This window comes from Haematobia irritans, chromosome 4 (genome assembly GCF_050003625.1).
Source record: "Haematobia irritans isolate KBUSLIRL chromosome 4, ASM5000362v1, whole genome shotgun sequence".
Taxonomy (NCBI): domain Eukaryota; kingdom Metazoa; phylum Arthropoda; class Insecta; order Diptera; family Muscidae; genus Haematobia; species Haematobia irritans.
In genome coordinates this window covers 105,300,650-105,325,080 of record NC_134400.1, presented here as the reverse complement: position 1 = coordinate 105,325,080, position 24,431 = coordinate 105,300,650, and the positions used below count along the sequence as shown (strand labels likewise).

The 24,431-nt window shown below is 32.0% G+C and overlaps 1 protein-coding gene across 1 annotated transcript in view; it reads right to left on the bottom strand.

The window, feature by feature from the left end:
* Glut1 (Glucose transporter 1) overlaps nt 1-24,431 on the bottom strand; it is a 235,356-nt gene that overhangs the window by 134,142 nt on the left and 76,783 nt on the right. The window contains exons 5-6 of the mRNA XM_075306958.1: nt 15,409-15,522; nt 9,042-9,261 (exon numbers count right to left, since the gene is read on the bottom strand). Coding sequence (XP_075163073.1) covers nt 9,042-9,261; nt 15,409-15,522 — 334 coding nt within the window. The remainder of the gene's footprint in view (nt 1-9,041; nt 9,262-15,408; nt 15,523-24,431) is intronic.

Below are 24,431 nucleotides of genomic sequence, written 5' to 3'. Positions count from 1 at the left end.
ATAGCCCCCATATAAACCGATCCCCAGATTTGGCTTGCGGAGCCTCAAAGAGAAGAAAATTTCATCCGATCTGGCTGAAATTTGGTACATGATGTTGGTATATGGTCTCTAACAACCATGCAAAAATTGGTCTATATCGGTCCTTAATTATATATAGCCCCCATATAAACCGATCCCCAGATTTGGCTTATGGAGCCTCTAACAGAAGCATATTTCATCCGATCCGGCTTAAATTTGGTACATGGTGTTGGTATATGGTCTCTAATAACCATGCAAAAATTGGTCCACATCGGTCCATAATTATATATAACCCCCATATAAACCGATCCCCAGATTTGGCTTGCGAAGTCTCCAAGAGAAGCAAATTTCATCCAAGCCGGTTGTAATTTGGAACAGGGTGTTAGTATATGATCTTTAACAACCGTGCCAGAATTGGTCCATATTGGTCCATAATTATATATAGCCCCCATATAAAACGTTCTCCAGATTTGACCTCCGGAGCCTCTTGGAAGAGCAAAATACATCCGATCCGGTTGAAATTAGGAACGTGGTGTTAGTATATGGTCGCTAACAACCATACCAAAATTGGTCCAATCACACAATCGGTTCATAATCATGGTTGCCACTAGAGCCAAAAATAATCTACCAAAATTTTATTTCTATAGAAAATTTTGTCAAAATTTTATTTCTATAGACAATTTTGTCAAAATTTTATTTCTAGAGAAAATTTTGTTAAAATTTTATTCGGTTCATAATAAAATTTTCATCATTTTCAAAATTTTATTTCAATAGAAAATTTTGTTCAAATTTTATTCGGTTCATAATCATGGTTGCCACTCGAGCCACAAATAATCTACCAAGATTTTATTTCTATAGAAAAATTTGTCAAAAGTTTATTTCTATAGAAAATTTTGTTAAAATTTTATTTCTATACAAAATGTTGTAAAAATTGTATTTCTGTAGAAAATTTTGTCAAAATTGTATGTCTATTTTGCCAAACTGAATTATATACGTATTGGATCGATCTTTTTTGATTTAATATATACCACGTATGGACTTACATACAATTTATAAGATGGTGTTAGGAGGTTTTAAGATACCTTGCCATCGGCAAGCGTTACCGCAACTTAAGTAATTCGATTGTGGATGGCAGTGTTTAGAAGAAGTTTCTACGCAATCCATGACGGAGGGTACATAAGCTTCGGCCTGGCCGAACTTACGGCCGTATATACTTGTTTTTAATTGATCCAATTAAAAAACTAATTGATGCTATTAACTTTTGTGATTGATTTTTGTTTTAATTAAAAAATTTTTTTGAATCTATTAAATTTTTAATTGAATATTTTTTTGAGAATTCTATTCAAATTTTAATTGGAAATATTTTGCTGGCAGTTTTTTTCTGTGTATACACGGGCTACTCCCATTTCACTTTCTATGCAAATTCATTTATACATAGAGGTTTGTGGCATGCTATGGAATTAAGGTATCGTTATTGATTTTTTTTTTTAAGTACATTACAATGTGTGTATTAATAATATAGTATATTGCGATAATATGTAGAGTGCTTTTGATGACAGTGTAATTTGAAACATGTGATGTGAATATAGTGGTAGATGATTATTTCTCAAAGTATAAGTTGTTGCAATTAATTTGCCTACTTTTGTCTATGGATAAAAATTGAAGTAGGATCATTGATTCAGTGTTGTTGAGATAATCCATGTCGAAAGTTGTACAAAACAAAAAAAAAAAAATTGCACGAAAATTTTCACGACTTAATTCCAGTTTTTGGGCGAGAAAAATTTTGTATGTTTCTGTAAACAACACAAATAGCGCTCGTATACCAAAACGTCCTGAGTACGTATAATCTCAAAAATGTCAAGCTTTACGATAGACCTTTCAGTTGCCAAATCGCTAAATATAAAAGGCTATCCTTGTATAAATCAATAAATTATGTGCAAATTTAAACATTGCGCAGAACTGTGGCGGCTTTGTAGGCCGTTTAAAAGTCATAATTCGTACTAAAGTAAGCCAATTCGAACAAATCCAAACTGCTTGTTAAATTTGATTTCAGACATTTTTTGCTTTTGAACAATAAAATAAAAAAAAATTAAACAAGTATATCGCTTCACCCATAGACGAAAACGATAACCGTTCATGAAATCATGAACGCCCCTGGACGAAAACATCAACATTCCATTTTGATTTTTTGTGAACGCTTACGTTTCATTATGTAACCGTCCGTTCACGATTTTAGAACGAATTTTGTTCTATTACTATTTAACCCTCTAATGCCCCAATTTTTTTGCCAGCTGATTAAATTTTCAATGTTATCGACACAAAAGCAAGAGAACTAAGCAAGAAAAATTTATGCATCATATGCCGCAAAGCCTCTTGAATAGTTTCAAATAAGTTTTCTTTTTATTTTGCCCATTTTTGTTGTCTTAAGCTGTGTTTTACTAAAAGCTTCCTTATAAAATGTAGCCCGCCTAAAGGCGGGCTTGGGCATTAGAGGATTAATTTGTTGCATTACATACCAACCACCCTATATAATCAAGTATACTACTGGACTAGTGACTTTCTCAATTCTTAGAGGTTTCATATACACAAAGAAAATTTCATTAAAATTGAGCCAAGGAAAACTTGTCATTGATATGACGGCAATTGTTCATTAAGATAATAACAATATGCGTTAATAGTACGAAACATTTAATTAGCAGAAAACTAATTGTAATAACTAACAATTTCGTAACACCAACGAATTTGTTGCATTGGCTCCATTTTATTCACATATCTCTTTAATATAACGAAGCCTTTTCTACCAGTGTATATATAATTTTTTTTTTTTAACACATAGTTTTGTACTATAACTTATGCTTTGAGAAATGAATTACTAATTTTGTTTAATTTTGAGCCATCATGTAGAAATGTAGAATTTTTCTATTTAACTATGAATTAAAAATTAAACGAAAAACAAATGTGAACATGCTTTAAAGAATTTATTGTTTGTGTACAGTGGTTGATTTAATATAAATATGCCATATATGATATGTGTATACAGGTGTTATAGTTGCTGTTTTATTTCCCCGATCAGTGATGAAGACAAATTAAATTTTTTGAAAACATTTACCAAAAATTGCCAAATTTCATAGATAAATTATTTAACAAATTTCATATGGATGGCTTAGTTTAAAGGCCTAACATAATAATATTTATTTTAAATTCGTATTTTTTATCTCTTCTGAAATTTCAAGAAGTCGTTAAAAGAAAAATTGTTTTTTTTTTCTAATTATACCATTATTATTTTTCGAGCTTATGGACAGATATAGATTAAGGAACATGGTTAATAGAGCCATTGAAAAGAAAACGCCAGATACCAATCTATACACGCCTGGACTGTACATGTTTCGGTTCGGGCGAATGAACCTTTTCACAGCCTTTAGTATAGATCTGGCTGGGAGAGATAACTCAATTTTATAAAGGCTGTGGAAAGGTTCATTCGCCCGAACCGAAACATGTACAGTCCAGGCGTGTATAGATTGGTATCTGGCGTTTTCTTTTCAATGGCTCTATTAACCATGTTCCTTAATCTATATCTGTCCATAAGCTCGAAAAATAATAATTGTATAATTAGATATAATGCATTTGGACGTCAATTGCCTGTTTCGGTATCAGGCTAACATGTAATATAGTTTTTTTTTTCTTTCTCAATAATACTCAATTTTGGAATAGAATATTGGATTTTAATTAAAAATGGATTATAAAAAAAAAATTAAAAGAATTATAACTGTAACAATTTTCAAACAAAACACAAGTAAGTAAAGTCTAAAGTCGGTCGGGGCCGACTATATTATAATCTTCACCATTATGTAGACCAACATTTTTGATACCATCTCAACTCTTTCGAATTTGTTGGGAGCTATATGAAGGTTTACATTCCGATTTACAGCAAATTTCTTTATACTTCTACAAAACCTCTAGACTTTTAATTTAAATCGACTAAAGCCCTGAAACGAAACATTTTTACCTAAATCGGAAGATAATATGACGCTCTATTTAAAACTGAACTGATTTGGATAAAATTCGACGCAGTCAGATAGAATGTTAAATATTTGTTCTGTGTAAAATAAAATCAATTGCAGTAAAAACTCATTGAAATGGGTGTAAAATATGACATTTTCTGCCCTTTTTCCCAAAATAGGCGTATATATATAGGAGGTATATCCAATTCTTAACCAATTTGAGCTAAATTTGGTACACAATGCTAAAATCTTAATTCTACTCTGTGCAAAATTTTAAGTAAATCGAAATGGAATGGAAAGGTCTCCGCTTGTTTTATAAATCTAAATCAGGCGAATCTAACTTATGAATCTGAACCGATTTCAAGGTAATTTAGCATACTTGACAAAACCATCAATTGTAGTCTTTGTGCAAAATTTGAAGGACATAAAGGCAAAATTCTGGCCTCTTGGGCCAATTAAATCCATATCGGGCGAAAAATATATATTGTAGCTATATCTAAATCTGAACCGATTTTAACCAAATTTGGCATGGATAGCTATAATATTAATTTAACTCCCTGTAGAAAGCCTCACATAAATTAGAGAAAAAAATTTTGCCCTTTATGGTCATATGCATCGGGCGAAAGATATATATGGGAGCTAATCTAATTCTGAACCGATCAATTTTAGCATATATTGGTAGAATGTCAATTCTACTCTCTGAATGTCAATTTTACGTGAATCGGTGTTAAAATTTGGCGTCTGTGGTCATATGAGTGTAGGTTAGGTTAGGTTAAATGGCAGCCCGATGTATCAGGCTCACTTAGACTATTCAGTCCATTGTGATACCACATTGGTGAACTTCTCTCTTATCAATGAGTGCCGTTAAGCTCAATAACAAGGGACCTCCTTTTTATAGCCGAGTCCGAACGCGTTCCACATTGCAGTGAAACCACTTAGAGAAGCTTTGAAACACTCAGAAATGTCACCAGCATTACTGAGGTAGGATAATCCACCGCTGAAAAACTTTGGTCTTCGGTCGTAGCACCATTGCACCACGGTGGCTCATATGAGTGTAAATCGGGCGAAAGATATATGGAAGCTATATCTACATCTGCATCGATTTCAACTAACTTCGGCATGGATAGCTATTAAAATTACAAAATGCAAAATTACACGTGAATCGGTATTAAACTTTGTCCTCTGTGGTCAATGAGTGTATATCGGGTGAAAGATATATATTGGAGCTATATATAAATCTGAACTGATTTCAATCAAATTTAGCATGCATTGCTAGAATCTCAATTGTATTCACTGTGCAAAATTTCACGTCAATCGATGTTAAACTTTGGCCTCTGTGGTCATATGAGTGCACATCGCGGGAAAGATATATATGAAAGCTATATCTAAATTTGAACCGATTTGACTGATATTTTGCAATTTTTCCGAGACTTACAAAATATTAGGTTAATACACACGCCAATTATGGGCAGATTGGTGATTGACCCAAAAAAAGACCCTATGCCAAATTTGAAGACGATCGGACTTAAACTTCCACTAGTACTTTGCACACAAAAATACATGAACAGACAGACAGACAGACGGATATAGCTAAAACAACTCAGAATTTAATTCTAAGACAATCGGTATACTAAATGATGAGTCTGGAACTGGTCCTTCTTGGCGTTACATATAAATGCACAAACTTATTATACCCTTAACCACAATAGTGGTGAAGGGTATATACCCTTAACCACTACTGTGGTTAGGGGTATAAACAGTTTACGCATTATTTATTATTATTTCTTCTGGAATTTAAAGAAGAAAGTTTGTCTTTTTTTACAAATAATACCCAATTTTAAAATAAAATATTAAAATAAAGTATTATAAACAAAAAATTAAAAAAAAAATTATAATCCTATTAATTAATTAAAGTATATACAGCAGTAAGTTCAGCCGGGCCGAATATTAAATACCCACCACCATGAAACAAATATTGTAGTTTTCTTTCAAATTTCAGGGGGTTTGATGACATATATTCTCCCAAGCAAAGCAGTTCAATCAGTACACTTCCCAAAGATAAATGTTAAGATTTTACCTATGAAGACTATATCAAATTCTGGATTTATAAGGACCATTTTTGTTTGAATTTTAGAGGAATCATTAACATCTATTGTACTCGTAAGTGTGCAAGAAAATGATGAAATAACGCCTTGATTTGAAATCTAAAATCTGTAGATTTGGCCCCCCCCCCCCCATTATTTAAATGATTACGAGTAGTAAAATCTGGAAATTATACATTCAGTTTCAAGCAATTTTCATGATCAGTGCGCCTTCTCAAGAAGTGAAATCGGCCTTACCAAATGGACCGAAAAGAACAAAATCCGATACACGATTTTGTGAGTCTAAAATACCATTATAATTATAATTTCAGGCAAATCGGATAAAACCTACGGTTTCTAGAAACCCAAGGAGTTAAATCGGAAGATCGGTCTTATGAGAGCTACACTAAAATATGGACCGACACTCACCGTTTTCGGCACACCTCTTTATAGTCCTAAAATACTACGGTGTTTAAAATCCCAAATAATAAAATTATTTTTTGCACACCTATTTATAGTCCTGAAATCCTCCAGATTTTCAAATTCAGGCAAAATGAACAACAACTAAGGTTTCTACAAGCCCAAAAGGTAAAATCGGGAGATCGGTCGATATGGGGGCTATACTAAATACACTAAATACAGATTCCCAATTTCAGGTAAATTGGATAAAAACTAAGGTTTCTATAAGCCAAAGAAGTAAAATCGGGAGATCGGACTATATAGGGGCTATACCAAAACATGGACCGATACCTCCAGACCTCCAGACCAGGACCTCCAGATTTCTAGATTCAGGCATATTGGATAAAAACTACGGATTCTAGAAGCCCAAGAAATCAAAACGGGAGATTGGTCCATATGGGGGCTATCCCAAAACATGGACCGATACTCACCATTTTTGACACACCTCTTTGTGGTCCTAAAATAACTCCAGATTTTCAATTTCAGGCATGTTGAATAAAAACTACGGTTTCTATAAGCTCAAGACCTCAAATCGGGAGATCGGACTATATGGGAGCTATACTAAAACATGGACCGGTATTCATAATTTTTGGCACACCTCTTTGTGGTTCTAAAATACCTTTAGATTTCTAATTTCAGGCAAATTGGATAAAAACTACGGATTCTAGAAGCCCAAGAAATCAAAACGGGAGATTGGTCCATATGGGGGCTATCCCAAAACATGGACCGATACTCACCATTTTTGACACACCTCTTTGTGGTCCTAAAATAACTCCAGATTTTTAATTTCAGGCATGTTGAATAAAAACTACGGTTTCTATAAGCCCAAGACCTCAAATCGGAAGATCGGTCTATATGGGAGCTATACCAAAATATGGACCGGTACTCATCATTTTTAGCACACCTCTTTGTGGTCCTAAAATACCTCCAGATTTCTAGATTCAGTCATAGTGGAAAAAAACGACGGTTTCTAGAAGCCCAAGAAATCAAATCGGGAGATTGGTCTATATGGGGGCTATCCCAAAACATGGACCGATACCCACCATTTTTGACACACCTCTTTGTGGTCCTAAAATAACTCCAGATTTTCAATTTCAGGCATGTTGAATAAAAACTACGGTTTCTATAAGCCCAAGACCTCAAATCGGAAGATCGGTCTATATGGGAGCTATACCAAAATATGGACCGGTACTCATCATTTTTGGCACACCTCTTTGTGGTTCTAAAATACTTTTAGATTTCTAATTGAAGGCAAATTGGATAAAAACTACGGATTCTAGAAGCCCAAGAAATCAAATCGGGAGATCAGTCTATATAGGGGCTATACCAAAACATGGACCGATACTCACCATTTTTGACACACCTCTTTGTGGTCCTAGAATAACTCCAGATTTTCAATTTCAGGCATGTTGAATAAAAACTACGGTTTCTATAAGCCCAAGACCTCAAATCGGGAGATCGGTCTATATGGGAGCTATACCAAAACCTGGATCGATATAGCCCATCTTCGAACTTGACCTGCCTGGAGACAAAAGATAAGTTTGTGCAAAATTTCAGCACGATTGCTTCATTATTGAAGACTGTAGCGTGATTACAACAGACAGCCAGCCAGATAGACAGACGGACATGGTTATATTGTCTTAGAATTTCTCCCTGATCATGAATATATATACTTTATATAGTCGGAAATCGATATTTCGATGTGTTACAAACGGAATTACAAACTTATTATACCCCCGTTACCATTCTATGGTGGTGGGTATAAAAATTAAAAGTTTTCGCATTATTGTTGCTCCTAAAATTTAAAGATGGCATTAAAAGTTTGTTGTTTTCTTTCAAATAATACTTAATTTTGGAATAAAATATTAAATCTTAAGTATAGAAAATTATAATTAAAAAAAGAAACAAACAATAATTTTATCTTTATATTATTTTCGTTTTTTTATCTACAATTTTAGTTTTTTCTATGTCTGTAACAAAACAAACAATATAGTTAGGTCTTTTAAATATTAAGCCATCGATATATGGGTTTCTTATACCGACCAAAATTATAAATTTTTATTTTAAAATATTTCCAAGCATAACATTTAGTTGTTGCAAAAAAACAAAAAAAAAGATGATATTTGTAAATTCATTGCTCTGAAACGAAATGCTACTCAAATAAAGTTCACTTCTAAAGGGATAGATAAACCACAGTTTATGTCAACCATAATCAGTGTTTGTCTTCAACAAACATTTATGTGCTCCTAAAAAAACAACCCCATGACTGTGGTGGCTATGCTGCCATGCCTGATATTTCGTTTCGGAGAAAAGAACTTTCTTCCTTTGCTTATGTAGGCTTGCGCTTGTATGAACTGTGTGTGTATGTAACTGTGTGTATTTGGCTACATGTACATTTGTGATATGGTGGGAAGGTGTTATTTGATTTTTTCGTTTTCATTTATTTGTATTTTTGAATATTTCATTTGTTTTGGTTACATACTCAAGTAGCAGTTGTCGCAGGGTTGCTTCATCTTCGCCATGACATCTTAATCTTGATTCGTAATTTGCATTTCGTTCACGTTCGTTTTGTGAGTGACGAGAGCGTTTTGGTACATAACTAAAGGAATGTCGATAAAAACGACCAGATGTAGCACCGTTATTTGTATTTGCATTAACGAAACCACCAGATCCACTACTATTGCGTGTATTTGTATAGGCGTCTATATGTGTGTGCGCGAGACAGAGAGAGAGAGAGAGCAGCAATCCCAAATCCAAATAAGCAGCATAGAAAGGAGTGAAGTTAGATAAATTTGCATATACATATATATTCAATATAAAAGTATGAGTGTATTGGTGTCAATGTGTATTTCATAGCCTATAGACAATGATATTTAGCAATAGCTGTCACTTAACATAATTTTATATGGGTCATTCTACACCCAGAGAAGGAATATGATCACCTCAAACATGTTTAAAGAGTAAAATGTTTTTTTTTTGTCGCCAAACATATACGAAGTCAGATACATAATTTCCCCGTACAAAAATAACATTTTGTTCTCGAAAAATATTTATTTGAGGTGATCATAGTCCTTCTTTCGGTGTATTACTCATAGTTAGTTGTATACCTTTGATAAAACAATATATGTACATAAGTTGAGATATCAGAAATTCCATATCATATTGTAGGTAATTTTTGTAAGATGCATGTTTTTACACTCGCAAACAAATATTCTTTAATCCAAACATTTTGACCTTTTCTTAAATAATTTAGAATTGGTTCCGAGCCAAATATTAAATCTACACACAATGAACATTTCATTAAAATTGAGCCAATGAAAATTTTTCATTGATACAACATTTTCATTAACACAATGAAAATATTCATTAATAGTACGAAACGTTACGTTGATTAATAGAAAATGCGTTATAATAACGAAAAATTTTGTTGTATTAACGAATTTGTTTCACTTTTAATGACGCTTCATTAAAATATCGAAACTTTTTTTATTAGTGTAGGCCCTGCAAATTTAAAATTTGAAGTAAGGCAATTTTTGTTAAAACAAATAAAGAAAGTCTAAAGTCGGGCGGGGCCGACTATATTATACCCTTCACCCTATATACACCAAAATTTTTGATACCATCTTAACACCTTTAAATTTGTTGGGAGCTATATAACATAAAGTTTTATATTCCCATATACAAATATTTAAATATGAAGCGATTTGGAATTTTTTTTTAACTTTTACAAAATCTCTAGACTCAAAACTTAAGTTGGTTAATGACCGGGGTGGAACACAATGTTAATAAAAAATATTGAAAATATTTAAATTGCATAAAATTTCTCAAGCCTGCATTTATGATTTATCGTTTGATACTAAAATTTCAATTGTACTCTCAGTGCAAAACTTAAAAATGTTCGAAGTGAAACTTTGGCCTCCGTGGTCATGTGAATCTAAATTGGGCGGAAAATATATATGGGAGTTATATCTTAATCTGAACAGATTTCAACCAAATTTGGCATACCTAGCAAGATTGTTAGTCCTACTCTCTGTGCAAAAGATCAATTAAATCGGAGTGAAATTTTGACCTCTGGGGCCATATAAGTGCGTATCGGACGAAACATATATATGGCAGCTATACTTAATCTGAATCGATTTTAACCAAATTTGGCACACATAACGATACCATTAAACGTACCCCTTGTGCAAATTTGAAGCAAATCACGGCTTTTGGGGCCATAAAAGTACAAATCGGGCGAAAGATATATGGGAGCTATATATAAATCTCAACCGATTTCAACCAAATTTGGTACACTTACCGATACTATTAAACGTACTCCTTGTGCAAAATTTGAAGCAAGTCAGGACAAAACTCTGGCGTTTGAGGCCATATAAGTTTAAATCGGACGAAATATATATATGGGAGCTATATATAAATCAGAACTGATTCCAATCAAATTTACCAAGCGTTGGTAGAATGTCAATTCAACTCTCTGTGCAAAATTTCACGAAAATCGGTAGTAAACTTTGGTCTCTGTGGTCATATGAGTCTAAATCGGACGAAAGATATATATGGAAGCTATATCTAAATCTGAACCGATTTGTCTGATATTTTGTAAATTTTGCGAGACTCATAAAATATTCGGATATACGGACTTTGAAAAATATCGGTTGATAAGCACGCCAATTATGATCAGATCGGGGATAAATTTATATAGCAGCTATATCTAAATCTGAACCGATTTTTTGTTTTTTGATTGTTTTTGTCCCAAAAAACGGCCCTATGGCAAATTTGAGGACGATCGGACTGAAACAGCGACCTGTACTTTGCACACAAAAATACATGAACAGACAGACATACGGACGGACGGACAGACAGACAGACAGACAGACGGACATCGCTAAATCGACTCAGAATTGAATTTTAAGACGATCGGTATACTAAACGATGGGTCTCAGACTTCTCCTTCTTGGCGTTACTTACAAATGCACAAACTTATTATACCCTGTACCACAGTAGTGGTGATGGGTATAAATATGGGAAACATTAAAAACTAAAGCAATTTTAAGTCAACTTCGCAAAAGTGTATCTATTGATTTATCAATCGATAGATATGTATTAGAAGTATAGGAAAATTGGAGTCATTTTTACACGTTTTCGACTCAGCAGTGGCGATTTTACAAGGGAAATGTGGGTATTTTGGTCATTTTTACCGAAATCGGAATAAAACATATATATGGAAGCTATATCTAAATCTGAACCAATTTCAACCAAATTTGATATGCATAATTACTATGTTAATTCTACTCCCTGTGTAAAATTTCGAGTAAATCGGATTACAAATTTGACCTCTCTGGTCATATTAGTCTAAATCGGGCGAAAGCTATATATGGGAGCTGTATTTAAATTTTAACCGATTTTAATAAAATTTAACACACTTGTCTACACTATTAATTGTGCAAATTTTCAAGCAAATTAGGATAAAACTCTGGCTTCTGGGACCATACCAGTGCATATCGGGCGAAAGATATATATGGGAGCTATATCTAAATCTGAACCGATTTCAATCAAATTTGACATACTTGACTATAGTACTAATTGTTCTCCTTGTGCAAAATTTCAAGCTAATTAGGGTAAAACTCTGGCTTTTGAGGCCATATAAGTACATATCGAACGAAAGATATATATGGGAGCTATATCAAAATCTGAACCGATTTCTTCCAAAATCAATAGGGTTCTATTCTGATCCAAAACAGAAACTTTTGCCAAAAGTCGATTGGACTAAAACTGCGACCTGGCCTTTGATCATAAAAATATGTTCACAGACAGACGGACATGACTATATCGACTCAGGGACACGTCCTGAGCAATTTTGCCACAGACACCATATGTCTATCTCGTCTCCCTCTGGATGTTGCCTACATATGCACTAACTTATAATACCCTGTTCCACAGTGTGTCGCAGGGTATTAAAATTATAGGCCAATACGAAAAATCCTCAAGATACACGCAAAAAAATAATTCTTTCCTCCCAAACGAAATTTTAGACAAACAAAGTTCGTTTCTCATTTGCTTTTCGTTGAAAAGAAGTGTATTTGGATGAAAAGTATATTCTTTTTGTGATAAACGTTTATTCTTTTCCAGGATGTAAAAACAATTTCATAAAGACTAACTCAAAAAAATTTTTTTCTGGCTAATTGCATTTTCCCTCACATCTTTCTCACTTCCACGAAGTTTTTTAGTTCTTAGCACCTTTTTCTGTAATACAAACAATGTAGAAGAAATTATACGATTTTATAAATTTTAAAATTTTTTTTTTTTTACCTTTCGCCTTGACGGAGAATCGAACCACGGAACATGCAATTTGTAAGCCAACACACTATCCACTGAGCTATGTAGCCGTTATAGTCATCAATAGACAATTACCCACATAAGTTATATTTATATAGCATAGCTTGCGGCGCCCACGAGCCGATTAAACAAAGTTTATTTAACAGAAAAATACATTTATTTGGGCACCGTGGAGCAGTGGTTGCTACGTCCGACTTGCATGCCAAAGGTCGTGGGTTCGATCCCTGCTTCGACCAAAGTTTTTTTTTTACATATATATTAGATATGGTCGGAAGATTCCGAAAAAATTTTCAACATTACATTCTACTATATTAAATTTTTAATATGAACTGTAAAATGTGTCTTATTAAAAACCTAAAGTCAGAAAAGAACAGTGTTTGATATAAACGAAATGGACTGTGTTGTTGGTTCAAAAATGACTTTTTTTATTAAAAAAATAAACATTTTGTAACAAACGAATTTTTTTGGTGATAAAAGTGTATACTTTTCGAAGCAATTCAAAAAACTCTAACAAAAGAAAAACGTTTGCGGTACATGGTTTCCAAACGTTTTTTTTTCTTTGCGTGTAGGTCTTAGCCTATATCTAAAACTAAATTTGAGCCCATGGCCACCTGTATTATCTTCGGATAAAAAGGTGGTCGGGGTAATTTTTATATTGCGGTGTAAAAGGAATATGGACACAACTACACTGAAAAAATATTATCGTGAGGCCAAAGATTTCATGTCCTTAAAATACGAATGCGAATTTTGCTTAGTTTAGTAGACGCATAGCATTTCTGTGATATAAAGTTTTTGTCCTTGTTCAAAAGTCGATAACTTTTCAATGAGGTCGTTTGGTCCTTATAGTTAAGTAATTCGTCTTAAATTTGGGTATCCTAAAATGAAAGAAAATTTCATTTTACTAAAGTCAACTTGGCTTTGATACTTCAGAAAAAATCTTAAAAATTTAAGAAATGTGTTGACTTTACGCATCTTGACTACAAAGAATTTCATAAGTTTTACTTGTAGTCGTGTCTGAATTTGGAAATTTAAGTTGTCGTTAGCACGTTTTTACACTGATAGAGCTAATGAAACAAATCCGTTGATATAACGAAATTTTACGTTATTATAACGAATTTCCAGTTAATTAACGAAACCATTCGTACTATTAACGAATATGTTCATGGACCTAATGAAATTGTTTCATTAAATCAATGAAAAATTTTCATTAGCTCAATTTTAATGAAATTTTCTTTGTGTGTAATGAACTTTGAGAGCTCATGCAGAAAATAATAAGTTAAAATTTCTTTCCTAGAATCAGTTGCTTTTGAATTAGAAAATTTCTTTTTCCAAGCTGATTGAGTACCATATCTGCACGCATATAAGGAATATGATAATCGTCAACAGCAAAATGTTTTTTTTTTTTGGATGGGGAACATGGAATATTTTTGACGCAAAAATATTTTTTCTCGGCAAACATAAGATGGTTGCCGAAATCAGATTCATAATTACCGAGAAAATAACATGCTTGCGACAAACATGTTTCTTTTTCCCCATTCAAAAATTACTTTGTGCTCTTGAAACATGTTTGCGGTGATCATACTCCGCATTTTACAAAAGATGTGAACTCAGATAAGGTGGGATCACATAGAAGAATTACGATTAACTCAAACATGTTTCAAGAGGCGGAACATGTAACATGTTTTTCGCAATCATGTTATTTGTTGACTTAAAATTAATATTTTTGGGGCAAAAATGTTCCATGTTCCCCGTGAAAAGGTAACATTGTGCTCGTGAAACATGTTTGAGATGATCAAGGAATGTGAGCAGCCTGTAGTGAAAATAAATATCGACCTTATATGGAAGTATATGCAACCAAAATTTTAGAACTCGAAATTTACGCAAGGACATATTTCTTTAAAATAATGACAATTTAATTAAAAGAAAAATTATAATCATTGCTTCAAAAATGGTTTTTATTAAATTAAAGACACACATTTTGGAAATTTGCGGCCATCTGTTAAAGTCGTAGGCCTTTGAAGTAAGGAAAACTTTCCTGAAAGCAAAGAAAAACTTGTTTAATTTAAATAAATCGTCTTTAAATCAACTGATATATTGACTCTTTAGATTTAAGCTAAAAGCGCTTCAAATATGGGCTAAGACATACTTTAAAGATTTGCATCTTTGGTTTAAAGTTTTGTTTTGGAATTAAGAAAATTGTTTTTAATTTGAAGTATCCGTTATAATTTGGATTTTGAAACGGGAATTTTTTGTACATGAATACCTTTATTAATATATCGGAAAAAAACTTTCGATGAATGAGATCTACATCCTAAATTTAATTTTAAAAACTGTTTTTATTTTAAAGATGGCGCATCTTTGGCTCGGAATCAATACCAAAATCTTTGGGGGAAGATCAAAGTCTTTGGATCCATGTAAAATTTTTTTGAGTGTGCATAAAACAGATTTTAATTTAATTTAGAGGAAACCTTAAGTGTGCGTGTGTTTGTTGCTTTCGATATGTTTGTGCAACTTACCTTCTGGTCTCAGTCGTACTGGGGGCGAGGTCAACTTAAGTGCTGTTGTAGAAGGCGGAGTCTTGCGTCGACCACCAAACACATAGTCATATGAATCTTCACTCAAATTGGACACTAGGCATACAAAGAAATGTTGCAATGTCATTTTTTTTGTTTGGAATTCAACAAAATAATTAAAATGTTTATGCTGCACAATCACAAATAAACTAAATAAATATATTTTGTTATAAAAAAAAAATTGAAAAAAATCATAAAAAGTATGGATGATATATAAGAAATGCAAATGAAAATTTTCTATTACATTTAAAGTAAAGCGCGAAATGAATTTAAATACAATTAAATCAATGTCATAAATATACAGTTGTGGTCAAAATAATAGTAGTGCTTTTAATTTTTTTATATTTCTAATCACAATTCTCCGATCACTATTCAAACGAATCCCGAATCCATTTCTAGGGAATACAATAAAAGTTAAAAATGTTCCTTAAAGTAAAGAAGAAACACATTTTTGATTTAAAGAAATCGTCCTTAAATTAACTGAATATTGAATCTTTAGATTTAAGATAAAAACGCTTTAAATATAGGCTAAGACTTATTTTGAGGATTTAGCGTTTTTGCTTTAAAGTTTTTTTGTTTTTTTTTTGTTTTTTTTTTGAAATAAGAAAATATTTTTTACTTCGAAGTATTCGTCATACTTTGGATTTTTAAATTGGCATTTGTTTATACGTGAATAGCTTTATTAATATACCGGAAAAATAGAATGAAAATTCGATAAATGAGATCTGTAATCTAATTTTAACTTTATAGATCCTAGATTTAAAGTCAGATAGGACACAAAAAAAATTTCCGCGTCTTTGGCTCTGAATCAATACTAAACTCCTTAAATGAAGGTCAAAATCTTTGGATCCAAGTAAACTTTTTTTTGAGTGTATAAAATATGTGTCAAGAAAATAATAGAAACATTGTCTCAGGTCAAAAATTTTAAAATGCTCATTTTTGCCAATCAATGAATTCTCATACAATATACAGGAACAGGGTATTATATGGCTTTAAGGGCAAAATCACTAATAAGATACAAATTTTTTGTTCTAAAATTTCGTTTCGGAGGAAAGAATTATTATTGTTTTTTTTTTGCGCAGAGCAAAGCGTTGTACCGCTGCAAAATGGGAATGGGTAAAAACTGATTCCTCACGCAGAAAAAAAATTTCACCAAAATATTTCCAATTAAAATTTGAAAATATTCTATTAAAACATTAATTGATTCAACAAATTCTTCAATTAAAACAAACATCAATCACAACAAGTATATACGGCCGTTAGTTCGGCCAGGCCGAATGCGTAGAAACTTCTACGAATTGCGTAGAAATCCACCATGGATTGCGTAGAAACTTCTACGAAAGATTGCCATCCACAATCGAATTACTTGGGTTCCCAGCAAAAAGAAAGCGCAGACGCAGAAGCGATGAAGTAAACATGGGCTTGTCATAGGACGGAAGTTCTCCATTTCAACAGCTGTAGCACAGAATTTGCATCACTTCTTTAGGTGTGATCCGAATTCAATGTTTTGGATGTAAATTAAAAAATTCTGTGATATTTTGTCAAATAAATATGTTTTATAATTTTTTTTAATTTTTAATGGATTCTAACGCTTGTCGGAAACGTTTCAAAAATTCGCTATTTTTCTAGATTAGATTTTAAATTTTTTCGACAAAATTGGAATAATTTATACCATTTTATTAACATTTAACCTATTTGAAACAAAAAATTTTAAAATTACCCATTAAAAGTATGCAAAACCCAAGTTATAAAAAAAATTGAATTAAAAGAACTCGCTGGATAGTTAAAAAATGAACATCATTGGGAGTGCATCTTCTGGAAGTGCTTTTAAAGTTGTGCCTTTGGAAGAACTTCCAATTTTTTTTGCTGGGTTGTGGAAATACTCTCCGATGGCAAGGTATCATAAAACTACTTAACATCGTCTTCGGTTTATCTGAGGGCTATATATAACTATAGACCGATATGGACCTAATTAGGCATGGTTGTTAAATGCCATATACTAGCACAATGTACCAAATTTCAACTTAATCGGATGAATTTTGCTCCTCCAAGAGGCTCCAAAACCAAATCTGGGGATCGGTTTATATGGGGGCTATATATTATTATGAACCGATATGAACCAATTTTTGCATGGTTGTTAGAGACTATATACTAACACCACGTACCAAATTTTAACCGGATCGGATGAATTTTGCTCCTCCAAGAGGCTACAGAGTTCAAATCTGGTGATCGGTTTATATGGGGGCTATATATAATTATGAACCGATATGAACCAATTTTTGCATGGTTCTTAGGGACTATATACTAACACCACGTACCAAATTTCAACCGGATTGGATGAAATTTTCTTCTCTAAGAGGCTCCGCAAGCCAAAACTGGGTATAGTTTATATGGGGACTATATATAATTATGGACCGATGTGGACCAATTTTTGCATGGTTGTTAGAGACCATATACTAACACCATGTACCAAATTTTAGCCGGATCGGATGAAATTTGCTTCTCTTTGAGGCTCCGCAAGCCAAATCTGGGGATCGGTTTATATGGGGGCTATATATAATTATGGACCGATGTGGACCAATTTTTGCATGGGTATTAGAGACCATATACCAATATCATGTACCAAACTTCAACCGGATCGGATGAATTTTGCTCCTCCAAGAGGCTACAGAGTTCAAATATGGGGATCGGTTTATATGGGGGCTATATATAATTATAAAGCGATATGAACCAATTTTTGCATGGTTCTTAGAGACTAACATCAACCGGATTGGATGAAATTTTCTTCTCTAAGAGGCTGTGCAAGCTAAATCGGGGGTTAGTTTATATGGGTACTATATATAATTATGGACCGATGTGGTCCAATTTTTGCACGGTTGTTAAAGACCATATACTAACACCATGTACCAAATTTCAACCGGATCGGATGAAATGTGCTTCTCTTTGAGGCTCCGCCATATAAACCGATCTGGGGATCGGTTTATATGGGGGCTATATATAATTATGGACCGATGTGGACCAATTTTTGCATGGTTGTTAGAGACCATATACCAACACAATGTACCAAATTTCAGCCAGATCGGATGAAATATGCTTCTGTTAGAGGCTCCGCAAGCCAAATCTGGGGGTCCGTTTATATGGGGGCGATACGTAAAAGTGGACCGATATGGCCCATTTGCAATACCATCCGACCTACATCAATAACAACTACTAGTGCCAAGTTTCAAGTCTATAGCATGTTTCGTTCGGAAGTTAGCGTGATTTCAACAGACAGACGGACGGACGGACGGACATGCTTAGATCGACTCAGAATTTCACCACGACCCAGAATATATGGGGTCTTAGAGCAATATTTCGATGTGTTACAAACGGCATGACAAAGCTAAAATTTCGTATTAGGTAGACATCTCGAAGGCTTACGCCCATATTTTAAATTGTTTAATTTACTTAAAATTCCGGCGGTTGTTGTGGCAATGTCAAAATTAAAAATTTTCAAAATTTTGTTTGTTTTTAATCAAATACATTTATTTGCAAAATTATTATTTTTTTTTGTTATTTTTTAAGAATAAAACGGAGAAAAATGAATAACTGCCTACACTGTTTTTTGTTTTTGAAAAAATATAATTTTAAGTATACCCAGCAAAAAAATTTGGAAGGTCTTCCAAAGGCACAACTTTAAAAGCACTTCCAGGAGATGCACTCCCAATGATGTTCTTTATTTTAACTACCCAAGAAGTTCTTTTAATTCAATTTTTTATAACGTGGTTTTTTCATACTTTTAATGGATAGTTTTAACTTTTTTTGTTTCAAATAGGTTAAAAACAGAAGAGTTCACAAAATGTTACAAATCATTTAAATTTTGTCGACAAAAAGGCTAAATCCAATCTGAAAAAATGGTGAATTTTTGAAAATATTTGAGGTCAAACGTTTCCGACAAGCGTTACAATCCATTAAAAATTATAAAAAATTATAAAAATTATTTATTTGACAAAATATCACAGAATTCTTTAATTTACATCCAAAACATTGAATTCGGATCACACCTAAAGAAGTGATGCAAATTCAGTGCAACGGCTGTTGAAATGTAGGACTTCCATCCTCTGACAAGCCCATGTTAAATTCATCGCTTCTGCGTCAATTTTGCACCACTTCCGGATCCAAAAAGAACATTTTCATTACTTTTTTGGCGACGCTTTTTTTGCTGGGATAGATCATTAATGTGATAAATTAATCATCATATATCAAAATTTAGTATTTTTCAGGAACAGAAGAGGAAAATTGCACAGAAAAAATATCACCGAAATATTTCCAATTTAAAAGTTAATTGAATCTGTAAACTTTTTCAATTAAAAAATTAATTGATACTATTAATTTCTTAATCAAACTAGAAACATGAGGTCAAATGATTGAACATTTTTAATAAAACAATTAATTGATAAATTAACTTTTTAATCAAACTGGGAAGACTAAGTCAGTAAAACACAAGTATATACGGCCGTAAGTTCGGCTAGGCCGAATCTTATGTACCCTCCACCATGGATTGCGTAGAAACTTCTACGAAAGAATGTCAGCCACAATCGAATTACTTGGGTTGTGGTATCTTAAAACTTCTTTACATCGTTTTCTATATTGTGAGTTAGTCCATACGTGGTATATATTGGACAAAAAAGGTATGTATAGGTAAGTCTACAAATAATTACGAATCGATATGGACTTTTTGCACGATACGTAGAGAGCCAGAACTGAAATATGGGGGTCGCTTATATGTGGGCTATATACAATTATGAACTTGATATGGACCAATTTTTGTGTGATTGGGGATCGATTTATCTGAGGGCTATATATAACTATAGACCGATATTGACCTAGTTAGGCATGGTTGTTAACGGCCATATACTAGCACAATGTACCAAATTTCAACTGACTCGGATGAAATTTGCTCCTCCAAGAGGTTCCAAAACCAAATCTGGGGATCGGTTTATATGGGGGCTATGTATGATTATGGGCTGATATGGACCACTTTTGGTTGTTAAATATCATATAGTAAAACCACGTACCAAATTTAAATCAGATCGGATAAATTTTGCTTCTCCAAAAGGCACCGGAGGTCAAATCTGGGGATCGGTTTATATGGGGTTATATATATTTATGCACCAATGTGGACCAATTTTTGCATGGTCATTAGAGACCTAACACCTTGTATCAAATAGAGATACTAACACCTTGTATCAAATTTCAGCCCGATCGGATGAAATTTGCTTCTCTTAGAGACTCCGCGGTTTATATGGGGGCTATATATAATTATTGACCGATGTGGACCAATTTTTGCATCGTTGTTTGAGACCATGTACTAACACCATGTACCAAATTTCAGCCGGATCGGGTGAAATTTTCTTCTCTTAGAGGCTCCGCAACCCAAATCTGGGGATCGGTTTATATGGGCGCCATATATAATTATGGACCGATGTGGACCAATTTTTGCACGGTTGTTAGAGACTATATACCAATACCATGTACCAAATTTCAGCCGAATCGGATGCAATTTGCTCCTCTTTGAGGCTTCGCAAGCCAAATCTGGAGATCGGTTTATATGGGGTCTATATATAAATATGGACCGATGTGGACCAATTTTTGCATGGTTGTTAGAATCCATATACCAACATCATGTACCAAATTTCAGCCGGATCGGATGAAATTTACTTGTCTTTGAGGCTCCGCAAGCCAAATCTGGGGATCGGTTTATATGGGGGCTATATATAATTATGGACCGATGTGGACCATTTTTTGCATGGTTGTTAGAGACCATATACCAAATTTCAGCCGGATCGAATGAAATATGCTTCTGTTAGAGCCTCCACAAGCCAAATCTGAGGGTCCCTTTATATGGGGGCTATACGTAAAAGTGGACCGATATGGCCCATTTTCAATACCATCTGACCTACATCGATAGCAACTACTTGTGCCAAGTTTCAAGTCGATAGCTTGTTTCTTTCGGAAGTTAGCGTGATTTCAACAGACGGACGGACGGACATGCTTAGATCGACTCAGAATTTCACCACGACCCAGAATATACATACTTTATGGGGTCTTAGAGCAATATTTCGATGTGTTACAAACGGAATGACAAAGTTAATATACCCCCATCCTATGATGGAGGGTATAAAAATAATTGTATCAATTAATTTTGTGATTGAATTAGAAAAAAATTGTTTTTGTGTGTTATTCTCACATTTGACTGGTGCTCTATATGTGAAATGCAAATGTTTTATTCAAAGTAAATTAATTAAAAAGTTTTTCCTATTGTGGGACATTTTAAAATTTTATTTTTAAAATATAAAAAAAAATGTAATACACATAGATGAAACATTTCCCAAAATTTTCTATTTGGAATTGCAAAAACAACAAACTCGGGAATTTTACATTCATTTTTGGCATAATTTAATATACGGGTATATCCTTTTAATATATCGACAAAAGTTCAAAATCTCCAATTATCATTTTTTTTTGAAAGTTTGAAACTATTAATAGAAAAACTGAGATTTTCGGAGACTTTATTTATTTATTTACCAGATATATTTTATAAAATATAATTAAAAGGCACCGGTTCAAAGACTTTTTTACCATATGTTTATTCACTACTATAATTTTGACCACAGCTGTATATGTATATATCTATATGTAAAGGAAATAGACAAATAAGTGAACTTGGAAAACTGATCATTTGTTTATTTGAATATTTCAGGTTCATGTCCTTGGGATGCTTTACTGTGTTTAAGTAGATCGGTTTCATACTCACTCTATAGCGTATATTTATTTATAAAATATAATTGGTAATATTTGTTGATTTTGAATTAACACACAATTTTGTCATTGTTTTATTGTCAGTAGTTGTTTGTTTTTTTTTTTTTTTTAGTTGAATGAATAACATTCACAAGGTTTGTATATAAAAAATAAACAAAACAGAAGAAGAAAAGGAAGTAAATGTAGATTTGTTTATTAAAAACTTTGTAAGCATTTTTGGCATATAGAAATTGGAAAAGTTTTTGGTAAATAGTTTTCTTGTTTTTGTTTTACTGTGGAACATCAACATCAAAATTTAGAGAAAGAGAGAGAGAGAAAGGATAATGAATTACGTAGGAGCGCAGAAATGCAAAAATAGTAACGAAAACGAATTACATCTATGTGAATGCCTGGGTGATTATGCGGAAGGGATATTATAATTACTCTGTTTTTTTTTGGATGGTGTAAAATTATTAGCAAACTTTTTTTTCAAACAGATATAAAAGAAGCAGTTTAATTCCAAATCCAAATGCCATACAAAAACTTATTTCATATTTTATAGGGATTACTGGGGGAAATAACAAAAACATCAACATTTTGAATAAGATAATGTTTTGCCAAAGGATTCGTAAATATAGTGTGAAACAATTATCCCCATTAATTCTGTGGTTAGTTTTATTTTAGAGGTACAAATTTGCTTGGCTTTAACACTGAATTTACAGTTACAATTAAATTTTGTATGAAATGGCTTCAATCGCAGAAATGATAACATCAATCATTAATGCCAATTAATAAATTAATTCCACGAATTGATTCTTAGTTTATGCGATTGCTCATCTTTACTCCGCTGCTTGTAATAGAATTTTGACAAAAAATCTTCTATAGAAATAAAATGTTGACAAAATTTTCTATAGAAATAACATGTTGACAATAAAGAAATAACATTTTGACAAAATTTTCTATAGAAATAGAGTTTTGACAAAATTTTCTATAGAAATAGAATTTTGACAAAATTTTCTATAGAAATAAAATTTTGACAAAATTTTCTATAGAAATAAAATGTTGACAAAATTTTCTATAGAGATAAAATGTTGACAAAATTTTCTATAGAAATAAAATTTTGACAAAATTTTCTATAGAAATAAAATTTTGACAAAATTTTCTATAGAAATAAAATTTTGACAAAATTTTCTATAGCAAAAAAATTTTGACAAAATTTTCTATAGAAATAAAATTTTGACAAAATTTTCTATAGAAATGAAATTTTGACAAAATTTTCTATAGCAAAAAAATTTTGACAAAATTTTCTATAGAAATAAAATTTTGACAAAATTTTCTATAGAAATAAAATTTTGACAAAATTTTCTATAGAAATAAAATTTTGACAAAATTTTCTATAGAAATAAAATTTTGATAAAATTATATTTTAACAAAATAAAATTTTAACAAAATTTTCTATAGAAATAAAATGTTGACAAAATCTTCTATAGAAATAAAATTTTGACAAAATTTTCTAGAGAAATAAAATTTTGACAAAATTTTCTATAGAAATAAAATTTTGACAAAATTTTCTATAGAAATAAAATTTTGACAAAATTTTCTATAGAAATAAAATTTTGACAATATTTTCTACAGAAATAAAATTTTGACAAAATTTTCTATAGAAACAAAATTTTGAAAAATTTTAATAATAAAATTTTGACAAAATTTTCTATAGAAATAAAATTTTGACAAATTTTTCTATAGAAATAAAATTTTGACAAAATTACCTATAGAAATAAAATTTTAACAAAATTTTCTATAGAAAAAAATGTTGACAAAATCTTCTATAGAAATAAAATTTTGACAAAATTTTCTATGGAAATAACATGTTGCCAATATAGAAATAACATTTTGACAAAATTTTCTATAGAAATAGAGTTTTGGCAAAATTTTCTATAGAAATAGAATTTTGACAAAATTTTCTATAGAAATAGAATTTTGACAAAATTTTCTATAGAAATAAAATTTTGACAAAATTTTCTATAGAAATAAAATTTTGACAATATTTTCTACAGAAATAAAATTTTGACAAAATTTTCTATAGAAACAAAATTTTGAAAAATTTTAATAATAAAATTTTGACAAAATTTTCTATAGAAATAAAATTTTGACAAATTTTTCTATAGAAATAAAATTTTGACAAA